General features: G+C 40.6%; 3 protein-coding genes across 7 annotated transcripts in view; 2 read left to right on the forward strand and 1 right to left on the reverse strand.

The window, feature by feature from the left end:
- MAK (male germ cell associated kinase) overlaps window positions 1–16,543 on the reverse strand; it is a 55,519-nt gene extending 38,976 nt beyond the window's left edge. Inside the window, exons 1-2 of the mRNA XM_026511483.4 lie at window positions 16,450–16,543; window positions 9,908–10,223 (exon numbers count right to left, since the gene is read on the reverse strand). Of these exons, the coding sequence (XP_026367268.2) occupies window positions 9,908–10,008 (101 nt within the window). The 5' untranslated portion in view covers window positions 10,009–10,223; window positions 16,450–16,543. The remainder of the gene's footprint in view (window positions 1–9,907; window positions 10,224–16,449) is intronic.
- Window positions 1–16,811, forward strand: part of LOC113264443 (transmembrane protein 14C) — a 100,223-nt gene that overhangs the window by 55,861 nt on the left and 27,551 nt on the right. The window contains exon 6 of one of the 5 annotated variants that reach the window (XM_057305086.1): window positions 13,943–15,628. The exons of 3 other annotated variants lie outside the window; for them this stretch is intronic. In XM_057305086.1, coding sequence (XP_057161069.1) covers window positions 13,943–14,006 — 64 coding nt within the window. In that variant the 3' untranslated portion in view covers window positions 14,007–15,628. Of the gene's footprint in view, window positions 1–13,942; window positions 15,629–16,811 lie in introns of those variants that run through there. One more of the 5 variants, XM_057305087.1, reaches the window with a different exon arrangement.
- The window catches only part of SYCP2L (synaptonemal complex protein 2 like), a 147,764-nt gene continuing 144,951 nt past the window's right edge, over window positions 13,999–16,811 (forward strand). Inside the window, exon 1 of the mRNA XM_026511485.4 lies at window positions 13,999–14,018. Within this exon, the coding sequence (XP_026367270.3) occupies window positions 14,013–14,018 (6 nt within the window). The 5' untranslated portion in view covers window positions 13,999–14,012. The remainder of the gene's footprint in view (window positions 14,019–16,811) is intronic.

Consider the following 16,811-nt stretch of genomic DNA (forward strand, 5'->3'; position numbering starts at 1 on the left):
AGGGCACAATTTCATTCTTTTTTATAGCTGAGTAATATTCCGTTATATATATATACCAAATCTTCATCATCTTTTTTTTTTAGTTTTTATTTAAGTTACAGTTAGTTAACATATAGTGTATTATTAGTTTCAGGTGTACAATATAGTGATTCAACACTTCCATACGTCACCCGCTGCTCATCACAGCAAGTGCACTCCTTAATCCCCATCACCTGTTTCACCCATCCCCCCACTCACTTCCCCTCTGGTAACCTTCAGTTTGTTCTCTATAGTTAAGAGTCTGTTTCTTGGTTTGCCTCTCCCTCTCTCTCTTTTTTTCCCGTTGCTTTGTTTTATTTCTTAAATTCCACATATGAGTGAAATCATATGTTATTTGTCTTTCTCTGACTTATTTCACTTAGCCCAATATTCTTTAGCTCCACCCATGTCATTGCAAATGGCAAGATTTCATTCTGTTTTATGGCTGAGTAATATTCCTTTATACACACACACCCACCCACACACACACACCCACACACACACACACACATACATACATACATACATACACACATACCACATCTTCTTTATCCATTCATCTATCGGCGGATACTTAAGTTGCTTTCATATCTTGGTTATTGTAAATAATGCTGCAGTAAACATAGGGGTGCATATATCTTGTCAAATTAATGTTTTTAATTTTGGGGGGTTAAATACCCAGTAATGGAATTCCTAGATCATATGTCAGTTCTGTTTTTATTTTTTGAGGAACCCCTGTACTGTCTTCCACAATGGTTGTACCAATTTACATTCCCACCAACAGTGCACAAGGGTTCCCTTTAATCCACATCCTCACCAACACATTATTTCTTATCTTTTTGATTTTAGTTGTTCTGACAAATGTGAGCTGATATCTCATTGTGTACTTGATTTGCATTTCCCTGATGATGAGTGACGCTGAGCATTTTTTCATGTGTCTGTTGGCCATCTGTATTTCTTCGGAAAAATGTCTATTCAGGTCCTCATCCATTTTTTAATTGGGTTATTTTTGTTTTTTTGGTGTTGAGTTGTAAAAGTTCTTTATATATTTTGGATATTAATCCCTCATCAGATATATTATTTGCAAATATCTTCTCCCATTAGAAGGTTGCTTTCTTGCATTTTGTTCTCTATTTTCCCTCTTCCATCCCAATGTTGCCATTAGAATTAATATACCAAAAGTAATAAAGTAATAAAGGTAACAAAATAATTCCACCATAAACACTGCAGATAGAGGTTGTATTTTTTATGAACAAATTTTTAGTCACCATGCAAAATGAGAGACAAGAAAAAAGAGGATTTATGTTCTAAAAAATGTTTCTTCAAGTATAGAAATTACAAAGCTGGATTATGAAAATAAGGACCCTACAGGCACCTGGGTGGCTCAGTCAGTTAAGCATCTGTCTCATGATTTCTGTTCAGGTCATGATCTCAGGGTCATGGGATCTAGCCCCACCTCCGGCTGCATCCTCAGTGGGAGTCTGCTTGAGAGTCTCTCCCTCTCTTTTTGCCTCTTCCCCCTCATTCATGTGCACTCTCTCTCAAATGCGTAAATAAATCTTTAAAAAAAGTTAAAAAAATAAAGACCCCCTTATGCCCTACTGTTTTCATTTAATAGTATAATCTCCTATTGAGATGTTCTAGAAGATTCTCAGGAAGCTTAAAGTTATCTTTATTGATTAAATTATTCAGAGTCCCTACAAGAGTATAATACACAGGGTAAGGAAATGAGTAAAGGAATGGCAGCACAAAGAATCGGCAGCACGCCATGGTAGTTAAGAACGTGGGCTGTGGAACTGCCCTGCTGGATTCAAATCCTTGCTCAGTGACTCACTGTGTGACCTTCTACAGGTTCCCCATTGAACATTCTGTCCCTCAAATTCAGTAGTTACAAAGTAGAAACTGCTGCATATGAAAAGCCTATTGCAAACTGCTTATTAGTTCGGCGCTCAGTAAATACGGGATATTCTTTTTTTTTTTTTTTTTAAGATTTTATTTATTTATTTGACAGAGAGAGAGACAGCCAGCGAGAGAGGGAACACAAGCAGGGGGAGTGGGAGAGGAAGAAGCAGGCTCGCAGTGGAGGAGCCTGCTTTGGGGCTAGATCCCAGATCGCTGGGATCACGCCCTGAGCCTAAGGCAGACGCTTAACGACTGAGCCACCCAGGCGCTCCTGGATGTTCTTGTTTTTACCAGTACCTATGATCAGCTACAATAAGACATGAAGGGCATCACTGCTATTATTTCTAAAATATCCTTAGTGAATCAGAATTTCATTTATACTCATTAAGGTGCTAGAAATTTATGGAGGTTGAAGAAATTGATGATTTACTGACTTTTGGTAAGTAAAAAAATACTTTTCCATGCTATAGATTTATAAATATCTTGCTAAAATGATAAGGTAAATCTAGCACAATGATAAATTTAAAAGTCAATTCAAATATAGTGTATAAAAGAAGTTTAAGACAGTGATCAAATCCATCCAAAACTGCACATATAATCTGTTATGATTCTTAAAAATTATAAAATTTTTTAAAATCCATTTTTTGAGAGACTAAGTAATATATTCAAGTCCCCTTTCCAATTTAATACAAATTGAAAATTTTATTCTATTTTAAAATCTATACTGGCTGCATCCACATATCCTAATATGTTCCTTTCTTTCCAGCAATTACTACTTCTCATCAATATCACCCTAAGGCAATGTGGGTGTCTATATGCAAGATATACTGAAGTTTCCTTATAAAACAATTATCCAATTTCTTCAACCAATGTGAAGAATTTAATTTAATTTTAAGAAATTAAACCAATTTCTTAGAATGATAAGAAAAGGCACTTCCTTTTTGATTCCCTGCCTTTTTTTCTTTTCATTTATTCATTCATTCAACACCTACTATGTGCCAGGGCAATGCACCAACCAGCACCAGAGACAGTTACCATGATGCCTTCCATCTAACATGAAATAGGCTTTAGGCTAGTAAACACAAAACAGACAAATTAGTTATAAGGACCATGAGATAAAGGACTTTTTAAAAAAAATTTAATGGCCTGGCCTTTTTGATAAGGCAGTATGTCAGCTGAGACCTGAAAGACAGAAGGTACCAGTAGGTGAAAAATCGAAAGACTGAAAAAAAACCAAGAAACTTCATCCAGCCAGACAGAGCTAGAAAGAGCTGGCTGGTCAAAGGAAATAAAAGACCATTTCAGGCTGATCCTTATTATTAATGTCCTGAGCTAATTTTCCTGTCCATTCCCCAGCCAGTTATCTAAAGAAGAGGAGAGTACTATTACTAGGTCACTGTTTCTGCTCTGCTTTTTCTCCATAGCACCTACCACCTCTAACATCCTATACAGTCCTCCCCTCTCCTCAAATGTAAGCTCTTGAGGACACCCCCACATGCCTAGATCAGATTTTGGCATACAGTAAGTGCTCAATAAATATTTACTAAATGACTGGATGAATTTCTGTACTCACAGATGGGCTCATTAGAAACTATCCCACAAACAGGAGACCCTCCAAAATAGAAGTGCCTTCCAAGTCCTTAACAGAGAGCTTAATAAATATTTTAAATTTAATGAGATAAGAGGATCTTACTACCATCCACTAGAATGAATTGTGTTACAGCTTTTTTTTTTTTAATGGCAGCAGATAGTACAAGGTTTCTTGCCAGTGATCTAAATTAAAATTTCCCAAAGGAAATTTTCAAGAAGGTACTTTATCTTGTTCTTTATAGTATTCTCCCAACTTCTGACCACTCATGCGCCAACTCGTCCTAGCCAGTTTGACAGCATTTCAAGACCGCTCAAAAGCCTTGCCCACTGCTTACTGAATCGAGTACAGACTTTCTGCCCATGTTCACGTCTCAGATTATACCACTCTGTCTGACACCTAGCAGCTGCCACGCCACACCCTGGTTTCTCCTGGCCATCTCCGTACTGTGCTAGTGCGCTGACTCTTCTCCACTTCACTCCTCCAACATCCTTCTCCTGATTCTTCTGCTTAAAAGGCTTTCAGAATGAAAAATACCTCCTTCCAGATAATCTGTTTCTCTTCAAGAGGACATGCTTATTGCCCGCTTTGAAGATTAAAGATAGGCAGCTCTTCATCTGCTACACAAAATGTATTCAACATGGAATTTATTTAGAATTTTTAACCCAACATGGATGGATTTAAAGTGTTATGCTAACCATATTTGTGGCCTGAATTTGCAGTGCCTAAAGTTTTATGCCACGGAGCACAAGATGATGGTCCTGATTGGACAGTATGGAATGTAGGTTGTTTTGGTAACAAATAGGGCTACATTGAGAATGGAGAATAAGAGGTCTAATACTTCAAGACAAGTTTATTGCTTTGCATCAGGCTTGAGAGAAATGATATAGCCTTCTGTATGACTCTTGCAGGTCAAAAACCGTCCTAAGATTATGTCTTGTCCAGAATTTTAGGAGTACTGAGTGAACATTCATACTGATAATCCTGCCAGGAGCCTGGCTTCACAGTTCTTCACTCCAGAGAGCTGCTCCCTCCTATCTTTTTACCATCATTACCTTTGGATGTACTGTATACGTCCACTTGTTCAACACTTGGCTTTGCCTGGCTCCTCCTCCAGCTTAGATCTCATGGTCAGCCTTCCCACCACTGTCCCCCTCAAGAGCACCCCTATATTCTGATGTCCCCCTCTCCCAATCTTCTACCACTCCTGCTCTGCTGTCCTTCAGTCTCTGCTCTCTGTACAAATCCGTGAAGACTCTGTGCAAAGTCATGTACACACTGCCAGTAGCTCCACTTTAGTATTCATCCCATGTACTCTGGGATTCTGAGAGTGGATTCTGAGAGTACTGCGAAAAGCCTTCTATGATTTTTTTAGCAACTGAGTGACATGTACTATTCAAAGTTCAATGCCTCCACTACCCCACTTTTTACTACTCCTTCCCCTACTGCAATCTGGCTTATCTCCTCTTCTATTTCACTAGAACAACTCTCACCACAGCCACTAATTATACCATGTTCTCCAAATCCAAAGAACACCAATATTGGTTTGGACGCCAGAAAGCTATTTCTAGCTTCCTCCCATTTGCCTCCTGGTATAGAAGTTTGAAGAGTAGATTCTCACCTCTCAGCCTCTCTTGACCATAAGGGAGACCATGTGATCCATTTCTAGCCAATAAGAAGTAAGGGGAAGTCATTCGGGGGCTTCTGGGAAACAAATTTACTTAGAGTTTGAGAGAAGGGTTTGCTGGTATTATTCTCCCTTCTTCTCACCCTGAACCATAGACGTAATGGCTGGAAATGAAGTAGTTGTAATGTGGCCATTAAGTGACACGTTTGAGGGCAAACAAATGCTAACAGCTCAGTATGAAGAAGATAGAAAAGGCCTAGATTCAGTTCACTGGAGTCATCAAAATTCAGATTTCCTGATATGGAAGAAAAATAATCTACTTATTTAAGCCATTGGTTCTATCACTTGCTGTTAATTTACATATTTGTCACTTAGAGTAAGAAACATTCCTAACTAACTTAAGTGCCTCTCAGTCATTAGTTTTTAGTTGTCTTCCAGTTGAGCACTTCTTTATATTTTTCCCTTGGGTCCAGATATTTTCTACACTCTCCTGGTTTTCCTCCTACTTCTCTCCTGGCTCTTTTTCAGGTTTCTGCGTGAGCACCTACCTCTTCCAGGGCCCATTCTTTATATGCTGGGATTCCTTAGTGCTTCCTATGAAGACCTTTTTTCCTTTCCTTCTATATAGCTTCAATTAGCATCTGTAGACTAACAATTCCCAAATTGCCAGCCCAGACCTGTTTTGAATGCAAATATTCAGTTACCTGGAGGCATCTTAAAGTCATCATTTCCAAGAGTGAACCCAGCTTTACGCCTAAGCCTGTGATTTCCCCTGTCATGGTGAATGGCCATGCATTTAAGAATCCCAGGAGTTTGCACATGCTTTTCTCCTTTCCCTCCAAGCCCAGTCACCAGTTCCTACAGAGCCTATCTCCTAAATGTCTCTTGAGTACTTTTACTTATGTCCATATGCAATGCTGTTTTTCTAGATCAGGTCATTGCCACCTCTAACCAAGACGACTGCCCCAGTCTCCTGACTGGTCACCTTTGATCAAGTATCCATTCTTTTGCTAAAGGAACCATTCTGAAGCAATATTTGATCACATCAACAACTCTCCTGCTTAAAATCCTTCATCACCTTCTAGTCAAGATAGACAAACTCTTTAACCTGGCTTTACGACTTCACCCTTTAGCATCATGCCCCACTCCAGCCACCTACACTTCTTTCAGTTACTCAGCCCCAGGCAAGCCTTCACATTCTCTCACCTCCAGGCCTTCAAACATATTATCCTTGCTGCTTAGGACATTCTTCTCCTCCCTCTTTTTTTTTTAATTAAAAAAAATCTTATTTAATTGTTTATTTGAGGGAGGAGGGGCAGGCAGAGGGATAGACAGAAGCTCAAGCAGACTCCACTCTGAGCGCAGAGCTCAACTTGGGGCTCAGCCCCACGACCCTGATATGACCTGAGCCGAAACCAAGAGTTGGATGCTCAATCGACTAAGCCACCCAGGCGCCCCCACCTCCTCTTTTTCTTGATATTCTTTTCTCATTCTTGAGGTCTCACTTTCTATGGGAAGTCTTCCAGCATACCTCTTCAGCATCACTTCTCTGTGCTCCCCTAGGACCATTATTACCCCCTCATAGGACTTACCATAAAATATGGTAACTTGTCAGATTTGTCGGTCTTCCTCACTACATTGTAACTTCTCTGTTTCATTCCCATTTTGTCCTGAGCACCAGTGTAGGAGCTTCACAATTATGTGCTGAATGAATATTTAAATTTTGTTCAAGTCTTCCCCATGATTCCTCCCCTTCTCATTCATTTTGCTGTGTCCTTACTTAAGTTAGGAATACTATCTAGCAGCAGTAGATACTGAGTGTGGCGGACACTGTGAATTGACTGTCCAAAGCCGCTCTTCTCTTGCCTTTATTGTCACAGCTTTTCTATAGAGATACAAATGTCCAGCTAAGTACTCAGTTTCCCAGCCTCCCTTATAGCCAGGTGTGCCGTGTGACACACTTCCGGCCAATGAGAAGTAACCAGAAGTCTTCTGGATAGGGGTGAGGCAGCTATGTTTTGAAGACAGAAGAACTTAGGTCTGTGTTAACAGCATGGACAAGGTACTAGCCCTGGGCTACCTACCTCAAGACTTTTTTTTTTTTTAAGATTTTATTTATTTATTTGACAGAGAGAGAGACAGCCAGCGAGAGAGGGAACACAAGCAGGGGGAGTGGGAGAGGAAGAAGCAGGCTCCCAGCGGAGGAGGGAGCCTGATGTGGGGCTCGATCCCAGGACCCCAGGATCATGCCCTGAGCTGAAGCAGATGTTTAACGACTGAGCCACCCAGGCGCCCCTACCTCGAGACTTTTCATTATGTGAGAAAAGTAAATCGCTGTTAAGTTACTTTTAATTAGGTTTTTTATTTCGTGTACCAAAGCATTCCTAAATTATATGCTTATGGCCTTTTCTCAGCCCTCAGTCTATTTGACTTCTTACAGTTTTGGATCCTTCAATGCTTTCAAGGCTTTATCTAGATCTATGTAGGTGAGGCTCAAGTCCCTATTTTATGAAATGGAAAAGTAAAACAAACACATGATTTTAACACCCACAAGGAATAATGAGCATTTTGTTAAATAAAACACAACAGCGGTAATAACCTTAGATGATTCCACCAGACCTAACCTCATTCTCATTTTTGTTTATCCCGTCCCCAGAAGCCACAGCTTTCATGAATTTTATGTGTATCTTTCCAGTTCTTTAAAAACATTTATGTACAGTGCTTGCTTCAGCAGCACATATACTAAAAATATTTATATTTACAAATTTACTTATACATAATGAAGTATTTGTGTGAGTTTATACAATGATTTAATGTATAAATAAGATGATTTCATCTCATTTTGGCTAATACTGATACCTCATTTTTTTCCTCTTATTGAATTAATTAGGATCACCAAAGCAATCTTAATTAGTAGGAATATAGTAGGCAGTCTGGTCTTAAGAACAACTGTCCTAGCAGTCCTTCTAATATTTCAGCGTAAAGATGATGAATTATATAAGTCTTATCAGGTTAGGGAAGTTTCTTTTTATTCCTCTTTGCTAAGAGCTTTTTTTCTTCCCCCAGTCATGAGTGGTACTGAATTTTTAAGCCCATTTGGTAAATATTTCATTTCAGTTATTGCACATTGTACATTTGACAATAATGGCTACGGACAATATTTTATAAAGTTATTTTGATGAGCATTTGTTAAAGCACTTTCAATTTTAGACTGTCATCATTTGGTTGTTGTGGTCGTCAGTCTCCAGGACTCATTCTGGAGGAAGCTGACTGCTGTGTCATAAGAGGACTCACACAACCCTCTGTAGAGGCCCATGTGAGTAGGCCACTTGTCAACCATGTGAGTGAGTGTTGTGTTGTGAGCTAAACTATGCCCCTCCCCCACAAATTCCTATGCTGAAGTCCTAACCCCCAGTACCTCAGAATGTGACCTTATTTGGAGATAGGGTCTTTACAGAGGCAGTGGAGTTAGAATGAAATTATTAGGGCGAACGTTAATCCAATATGACTGGTGTTCTTATAAAAAGGGGCAATTTGAACACAGAGATAGGCACAGAGGGAAGACCGTGTGGAAGAGACATGGGGAGAAAATGTCATCCATAAGCCAAGGAGAGACCTAGAATAGATCCTCAGAAGGAACCAACCCTACTGACACTTTGATTTTAGACTTCTAGGCTCCAGAATTATAAATCGGTAAGTTTCCCTTGTTGAAGCCACAGTCTGTGGCTTAAACTTTGTTACAGCAGCCTATTATCGGCTAAATTTCCCCCACCAAATCCATATGTTGAAGTCGTAAATATCTGAGTGTGATTGTATTTAGAGACAGACTTTAAAGAATTAATTAAGGTTAAATGAGGTCTTCTGGGTGGGTCCTAATCCCATATTACTAGCGTCTTTATCAGAAGAGATTAGGACACAGACAGACACAGAGGGAAGACCCTGTGAGGACACAGGGAGAGAACAGCCATCTAGAAGCCACGGAGAGAGGCTGCAGAAGAAACCACCCCTGCTGAAAGCTTAAAGTCTGACTACTAACCTGCCAGAACTGTGAGGAGAGAAATCCCTACTTAAGCCACCCAGTCTGTGGTAGCTCGTTACAGCAGCGCTAGTCCACTCCCCCAGTGAGCCAGCTTCGAAGGGGATGCTGCGGTCCCAGGCTGGCCTTCAGATGACAGCCACCTCAGGAGACACGTGGCGCCAGAACCATCCAGCTGAGCTACTCCTAAATTCCCCACCCCCAAAAACTGAATTCGTAACTGTTTGTCCTTGTTTTAAGTCACTAAGCGTTGGGGTAATTTGTTTATGTATGATAAATAACAAATACTGTAGATTCAGAAGAAATAATTACATTCATAATAATTAATTCTGTTTCATTGGTAAGCTTAGGAAAATAGCACGTACCATTCAGAACTCAATTTGATCTTATGAACACCATCTGATTTTGAGGCCTGTTGTTTTCAGGCAATAATAAACTCTACTGTGCATTCAACTTTAAATTCTAAACAATTTCCAAACATGACCTGCAGTTTCAGTTCCTCTTTGTTATGCATAAAAAGCAGAGCACTTCTATTTTTTGATGTATCGACGCAGCTGGACAAACCAGACAACTGAAGCAATATACGTGGGGATAAGCAGACCTCCTTTCTGGCAGTGTTTCTCCAGAACGGCATTCCCCGTGAGCCAAACAAGCACAGGGTCTACACTAGACCTCTTTCTAAAGATAAGGAAAAGAAAGATCACAGCTTCAAACTCTGCGGTGTCGCACACGGTACCTTTTGATGGCCACCAGCTCCCCAGACTCGTTACTCTTGCCCATCAGCACGCTCCCGTAGGTGCCGTCGCCCAGCTGTCTCATGGTTGTGTATCGGTTCATCGTGGAAAAATAACGCAACAGAAGTTGTTGGCTTTGTTGAATAGAAATTTAAATGCTGCTTTTTTCTTTTCCCCCCTCAGACTGTTGTCGCTACACCGGTGACAGGTTTGTCATCATTAGACACACACAGGCTCTTCCCCAGGATTATGTAGGTTCATGAGATATAATGATAAGGAATCTGGTGAGGAAACAGTGCTTCCATTCCTATGAACACCCTATAAAAGAAAAAAAACCAGAACAAGAACAAAAAATTTTCATTAAAGAATCTCTTCAAAAAATTTACTGGTAACCTAAACACAGGGAAGAATTAAAATATAAATGCGGGTGGGTTAAACATTTGTCAGTAAGTCCCTTGTGCTATGTGGAATGGGGTTCACATATAACAGACTGATAATATTCATTTATGACTGCTTCATTTACGTGGTGCTGTGCTGTTTATCCCATGAACATCTGTAAATACTGGCTTAATGATTTGTAGGATTCTTTTTATATTGAGCATAATTATAATAATATAATATAATATAAATATAAATTGGAAAATCAGACTATACTATATCCATTCTTTGAATCACTTTTTGCATTACATTTAATTTGGCCCATGGTCCCTTATGTGAAACTCCTGGGCCAGTTGTGTTTGGGATCCAGGAATCTGTACATTTTAGAAAAGTATTATGGAGGACATAGCATATTATGTAACCCCTCCCAGGCAGCATCTTCATGTAGCTGCAGAACACTGTACGAAAAGTTCACTCAGTAAAATAAAGGAAGGCTACACTGGCATTACATCATTCAGGCTGCGTTACGTTGCAATGTCGTACAAATTTATTTTAAAGTGTTCATTTTTCAGAGCTTTGTGAATTTTGAAACTACAGATCAGGGACTGTGGATTCGTATATATTAGAAGGGTACAGATTTCAGTAGGTTTTGATTTTATTACTGCAGTTAAAGAAAAACAAAATAAAGTGCTGGCTTTACTGTGTATTCCATTACGACGTTCAGTAGTTTCCTCCCTTTGTTCCATCTTAGTTCTGTTTCAAGGAACTGCTTCTCATTTCATTCTTATATTGCTTTTAAAAATCTCTGTCATACTGTATGGTGACTAACATAATATAATAAAAAATCATTATAAAAATAAATAAATAAAAAAAATAAAAATCTCTGTCATTCTGTTACAAGGCTTTATGCTGAGTTGCAGGTGGTAACAAAATGCTTGGCACCATTAAAATTGTTTTAAAATGCCTTTTATAATTTGATGCTTCTTTCAAAGATTACTTTTCTTTCACTGTAGCACTGTTTCATTTCCACAAAATAAAATCATAGAAATCATTTCTCTATTATATGCAGAAATTTAGGGCCCACAGGATATAGTGTGGTCGTCAAAGTACCTAAGACTTCCAGGAGTAGGCTTTCAGGAGGAAGAAGCAAAAGTGCAGGGAAGGACAATAAAACTATGTTGTTTCCTGTTATGGGGAATGTATTTGTCCATAGGAAAGGGGGAAAGAACCTGTGGGACTTTGAAGTAACAGGGTGGGGGTGTATTAGAGTATCATTTGTTTTACTTCATATAGATAATACCCCCTTGAAAGTCATGTGTGAATTAATTTAGGCTGTGCTAATGGTGGCCAGGATCTTAAAAAAGATCACAATAGTAGATTCCGTATCTATTTAGGAGTTCTTTTTCAGCTTAAGTCTGAGCAGATGGTCTTAACAGATGCCAGCAAATGATTCCCCATTTGCCTGAAAATGGAATTTTTTGTAATTATACATACACAAGGAATCAAAATAGTAAGGCATTTATAGAAAGGAAGTCAGCACTCCTTCCGCATGGTTCCTGACCCAAACATGTATTTGCTTTTCTTAATTGTTTTCTTTATCTGCATAAGGAAATATATTTTTGAAAAATCTTTTGGTTTTTTTTTAAGATTTTATTTTTAAGCAATCACTACATCCAACATGGGGCTTGAACTCATAACCCCACGACTCTTGAGTCACATGCTCTTCCCACTGAGCCAGCTGGGCACCTCTGGGTTGTTTGTTTTGTACTATGTGTTATGATTAAATAAAATAGAGACTAAAATGTATTTATTCTTATTTAGAATTTTATTAAGTCAGTATTTTGCAATTTGTTATCAACATGTTAAATTGTTTGTCGTCTTTTCTAGCTTATCTTACTTGAGGTGACGTACACCTCCCTTTTATGGAAAAGTGCTCTCTATAGATTTACTGATCCCTTCTGGCTAAGTAACAATATAGAGAATATATTTATCCATAAGGCCAGAGTGTTCGTGTCAGTAGGTTTGTAATCTATAATATAACGTATCTATAATCAATCAGACAATCAATGATGGAGTCAGTCTAGTACTTGCATTAGGTTTGAGGCTGCTTATTTTTTGTAGGGTAGTCCCCAGCTTCTAAACAACCCATTCTTACTGGCTTTCACAATCACTGATGCAGCTAAAGGAACTCCCCCACCCCCGCTTTGCTTCAAAACCATGCAGTCTGCCCCACAATGGAAACTGCCCACCCCCACCTCCACTTTAAGATTCCTAACCCAATTCCCTACCCTAAAATACCAAGATGCTCCTGACCAAATGGAAATTGCAAGTAGTGCTCCCTACCCTACTAGACACTGAGGCTGCACCTGGCTCTATAGCCAGAAGGACACTGTAAAAATAATAGGCCAGAAACAGTGGAGGGAAAGAAAGAAAGTAGGAGCTCCCTTGATGAAAATTAATTTCTTAATTCAGAAATTCAATGGGGTAATAACATCATCTTTTCTTTCATGTTAATAATGTAATTGAGGACAAGCACTGAGGGTCTGATTGGCAGGAAGAATGTAGGCAGTTCTGGAAAAGGACATACTGCTTGAAAAGGGAATGAAAGAGAGAGCTGCCCAGGTGGGAACAGAAATGCAGAGGTGAGAGGGTGCAAGAAACAATAGTCACAATTTTACCTTGCAGTGACTTAACTTCCAAAAGTGGAATTAATTTCCTCTTTATCTTCCATTATTAAGACCATCAACCACCACCATTATTAGCACTACAGATCATTCACTCATTGATGACTTTCTGCATTGGCCTGGAAACCCAACCATTTTTGGAGTGGGAACTGTAGAAACTTCACGCCAAGCCTAACCAACCACTTTCCAAATAAACACTGGAAACACAGTCTCAAGTGAGGGTGGCTACAGAATAGGGTCTACTTACATTCAGGAATAAGCAACGGGGCACAGCCATTTCTCAGCTTCTGTCATTTACAGGGTGGAGTGATGAAAATTATGGATATGACACAGATTTTAAAAATGTCTGATTTGTAGCTCTCAGAGAATCTGTCCAGTTTAAGCCCTACCTAACCTTTAAGTAAAACAAGTTTATATATACTCCCAAACAAAAACCTTAGAGAGGCCTCTTTTGAGTCATGTTAAGTACAAAACAGATCGTTTTCCAGGGTTAGGAGCCGACCATTTCAGTTGTCCCCGTATTCTCCTTGAAAATATAAAGGCAACAGGGGCATCTGCATGGTTCAGCCGTTAAGCGCCTGCCTTTGGCTCAGGTCATGATCTCAGGGTCCTGGGATCGAACCCCACATCAGGGAGCCTGTTTCTCTCTCTCCCTCTCCCTCTGCCTGCTGCTCCCCCTACTTGTGCTCTCTCTCCCTCTGTCAAATAAAGAAATAAAATCTTAAAAAAAAAAAAAAAAGAAAAAATACAGACAATGGCCTCGTGTAAAGAGGCACAGATATCAAGGTGAAGAGTTTTTTTCTTTTTAATCATTATTCCCGTATTTCTACTCACTGATGGCACATAAACAGCTTTTAATCAGTGTACCATAGCAAGCTCCAAAGCTAATGACTAGTCAAAAGCAACAGATGTAAGTTAAGAAAACATAGGTTGCTTACAGGTCCCCAGTTCATACACAATAATATTTCTCTACAGGTTACATTTATTCTTCTCTGTCGATCTACGGAAGACAAATTCTGCCAGAGATGTATTAACATGACTTCTTATGTATGTGAGTATTTCCATCTCTACAGTTGACTCTTGAACAACGTGGGTTTGAACTGTACAAGTCACTTATATGCAGATTTTTTCCAATCAATACCGTACAGTACTGTAAATGTATTTTCTTTCTGATTTTCTTAATAACATGTTCTTTTGTCTAGCTTACTTTGTTGGAAGAAAACAGTATACAATACGCATACAAAATATGTGTTCATTAACAGTTTATGTCATCAGTAAGGTTTCTGGTTGACAGTGGGCTATTAGGTTTTTGGTGAGTCAAAAATTACACTGGAGGGGCGCCTGCGTGGCTCAGTTGTTAAGTGTCTGCCTTCGGCCCAGGTCATGATCCCAGGGTCCTGGGATAGAGCCCACATCTGGCTCCCTGCTCAGCTGGAAGCCTGCTTCTCCCTCTCCCACTCCCCCTGCCTGTGTTCCCTCTCTCTCTCCCTCTCTCTCTTTCACTCTCTCTGTCGAATAAATAAAATCTTTAAAAAATTTTTTTAAAATTACACTAGAATTTTCTACCATGTGGAGGTTCACACCTCTAATCCCTGCATTGTTCAAGGGTCAACTGTATATATATTTCCATATATATGTATATATATGCAACAAGGCAGAACACAAGTAAAAGTAATACAACTATGATCTTTAATTTAACAGAACTGTTAGGAACTTGGAATTTTCTACAATTAAGCTACAATATTTAGTGACTTTCCTGTAGCTAAACAAACCTTATATTTCGATTTAAAGAAAGAATTAGAGGCTCAATTATAGACCTACATTAAATAGATACCCTTATAATTTCTCTCCCATTATATTTTTCTTCTTTTTATATAAGTGCACAATTACTGTGTATTTAAGTGCACAATTACTGTAAACTTAAGCTGTATTCTCAGTAGCTTCTGCCAGCTAACAGGGATTTAGGATTAAAGAAGATTAACACAGAGGGCAAATGGAGGGTAAAACTTGTGTCTGCCAATCACTGAACAGATAACCTTTGGAAATCTTCAATTTGTCTTTGCAGAACCTACTGTAAGATATCACTCCAACGCTGACATTAACGTTTGTTTAAAAAATAATGACGTTTTAAAAATCACTAAGTTTAAGAGCAAAACAAAAAAAAAGGTTTCAAAGTAACCAAGACATATGTTTACAAAGATTGAAAGGAGAGCTTTCACAGTGGGACAACAAAGATTTCGCGTTTAAAAAAATAACGGCATTGTGCTTTGTGCTAACGTTCACACATTATTTTTAAACTAAACAAAATAAAAAAACACCCCAAGGAAGAGATCAAACATCCTTGCGCAAGGCCAAATTTGCATAGGCAGATAGGTGGCCGCCTTGGGGTGGGGGTTCTCCCTTCCCCAAATGCTTCGGTGAATTGGGGGCCGGCGGACGTAAAGGGAAGTCTGAAGGCTGGAGAGTAATTTGTTACTTTGGCTCAGAGAATTTCGTTATCATAGGTCAGATATCTGCTCATTTGAAATGATTATCTAAATATAATTAATCTCCTTTAGAATTGAAATTTCAAGCTCCTAAAATTCAGTTTTATTGCTCCCCACTTCCCTGCCCCCTCCCGACTCTGTCCCTAAATTAAAATTTGTTATCTGCGGTAAGAAAGTTTTCATCACGCCGACTCTCTCTTCTTTTTTCGCAAACTAGGGCCCTTTAAAAGACTCCTGGGGCCGGGGTCCTACTGGTGTGCGGGAAAGCGGTGGTCCCCGGGGCCCTGGTGTCCGGCCGCAGCCGGCGAGTGATCCCCTGGCACACCTGCAGCCGGCTTGGCGGGGCACTGCTGGGCGCCCCCCAGGGCCACCCTGCTCCGGGATTCCGCTGGGAGTCATTTGGGATGCACGAATGAGGACGGAATTTAGACCCAGTTTTCTTTCTTTTCCTTCCTTTTCCTTCCTTTTTTATTTTGTAGTAGTTCTGAACTCAATTCCGCTGCCTTCCCGAGACGCGATCCCGTGTCTCACTCCTGTTCTCACTCCTGAGGTAGTTTCCCCTCCAGCCCCGGCAGTAGAGCGAGCGGTGGAGGCGGGGAGGGGGGCGTAGGGGAATCAAAACGGAGAGGTTCGGGGTCGGGGGTCCTCACACTGAGGGATGCCTGTTGTCTTCCTTCCTTACACCCGGAATCTACCCCGCCATCAAGGAGCGCGGAAAAGTGGTCCAAGGGACCTGGGGAGAGCAAGGAAAGAAGTAGGCGCAGAAGGACCCTCCCCCCGCTACGCCCCCGCCCCCGCCCCTCGGGTCCTTCTCCCTCCGGTCCCTTCCCCTACCAGTGTCCAGGCCCCTTCTCTCCGCGGAGGTTGGCCCTAGTAGGTCGGGGCGCCGAGGGGACATGCCGGGCGGGCCTCGCAGGACAGGCTCGAGCTGGATCGGACAGAGGGTGGCGGCCCCGCAGCCCGCTCGGGATTACCTGCCCTGCACGGGCCGCTTACCTCTCTCGCTCCCTTGTGAAGCTCTGGCGTCTTGTGTGTTTCGTCTCCTAGGAAACGGCGGGGGGGTGCGCAGGCTTCTGCGCTTCCTGCCTGCTTACACCCCGCCCACAGGGGGCGTGGTCATCCCGGACAAATCCGCCCCGTCCTGCAAGCCCCGCCTCCCTCGGGGAAGGGCTTCCTTTAACACCTGGGCGTCTCTAGAGCTGGTGCTCTATTTGGGGCTTGAGAAAGTCTTGGTTACCTTTACAGTTTTTTTGTAGGAAGTTGATTTGTTTGCCCTTTATTCTGTTTTACTTTTGTTTGGATTCATCCTACAAAAGAATTTGATTAGTTAAATCTGGTTTGCAGACTTGGAAAGGGCA

This window comes from Ursus arctos, unplaced genomic scaffold (genome assembly GCF_023065955.2).
Source record: "Ursus arctos isolate Adak ecotype North America unplaced genomic scaffold, UrsArc2.0 scaffold_31, whole genome shotgun sequence".
In the NCBI taxonomy this organism is placed as follows: domain Eukaryota; kingdom Metazoa; phylum Chordata; class Mammalia; order Carnivora; family Ursidae; genus Ursus; species Ursus arctos.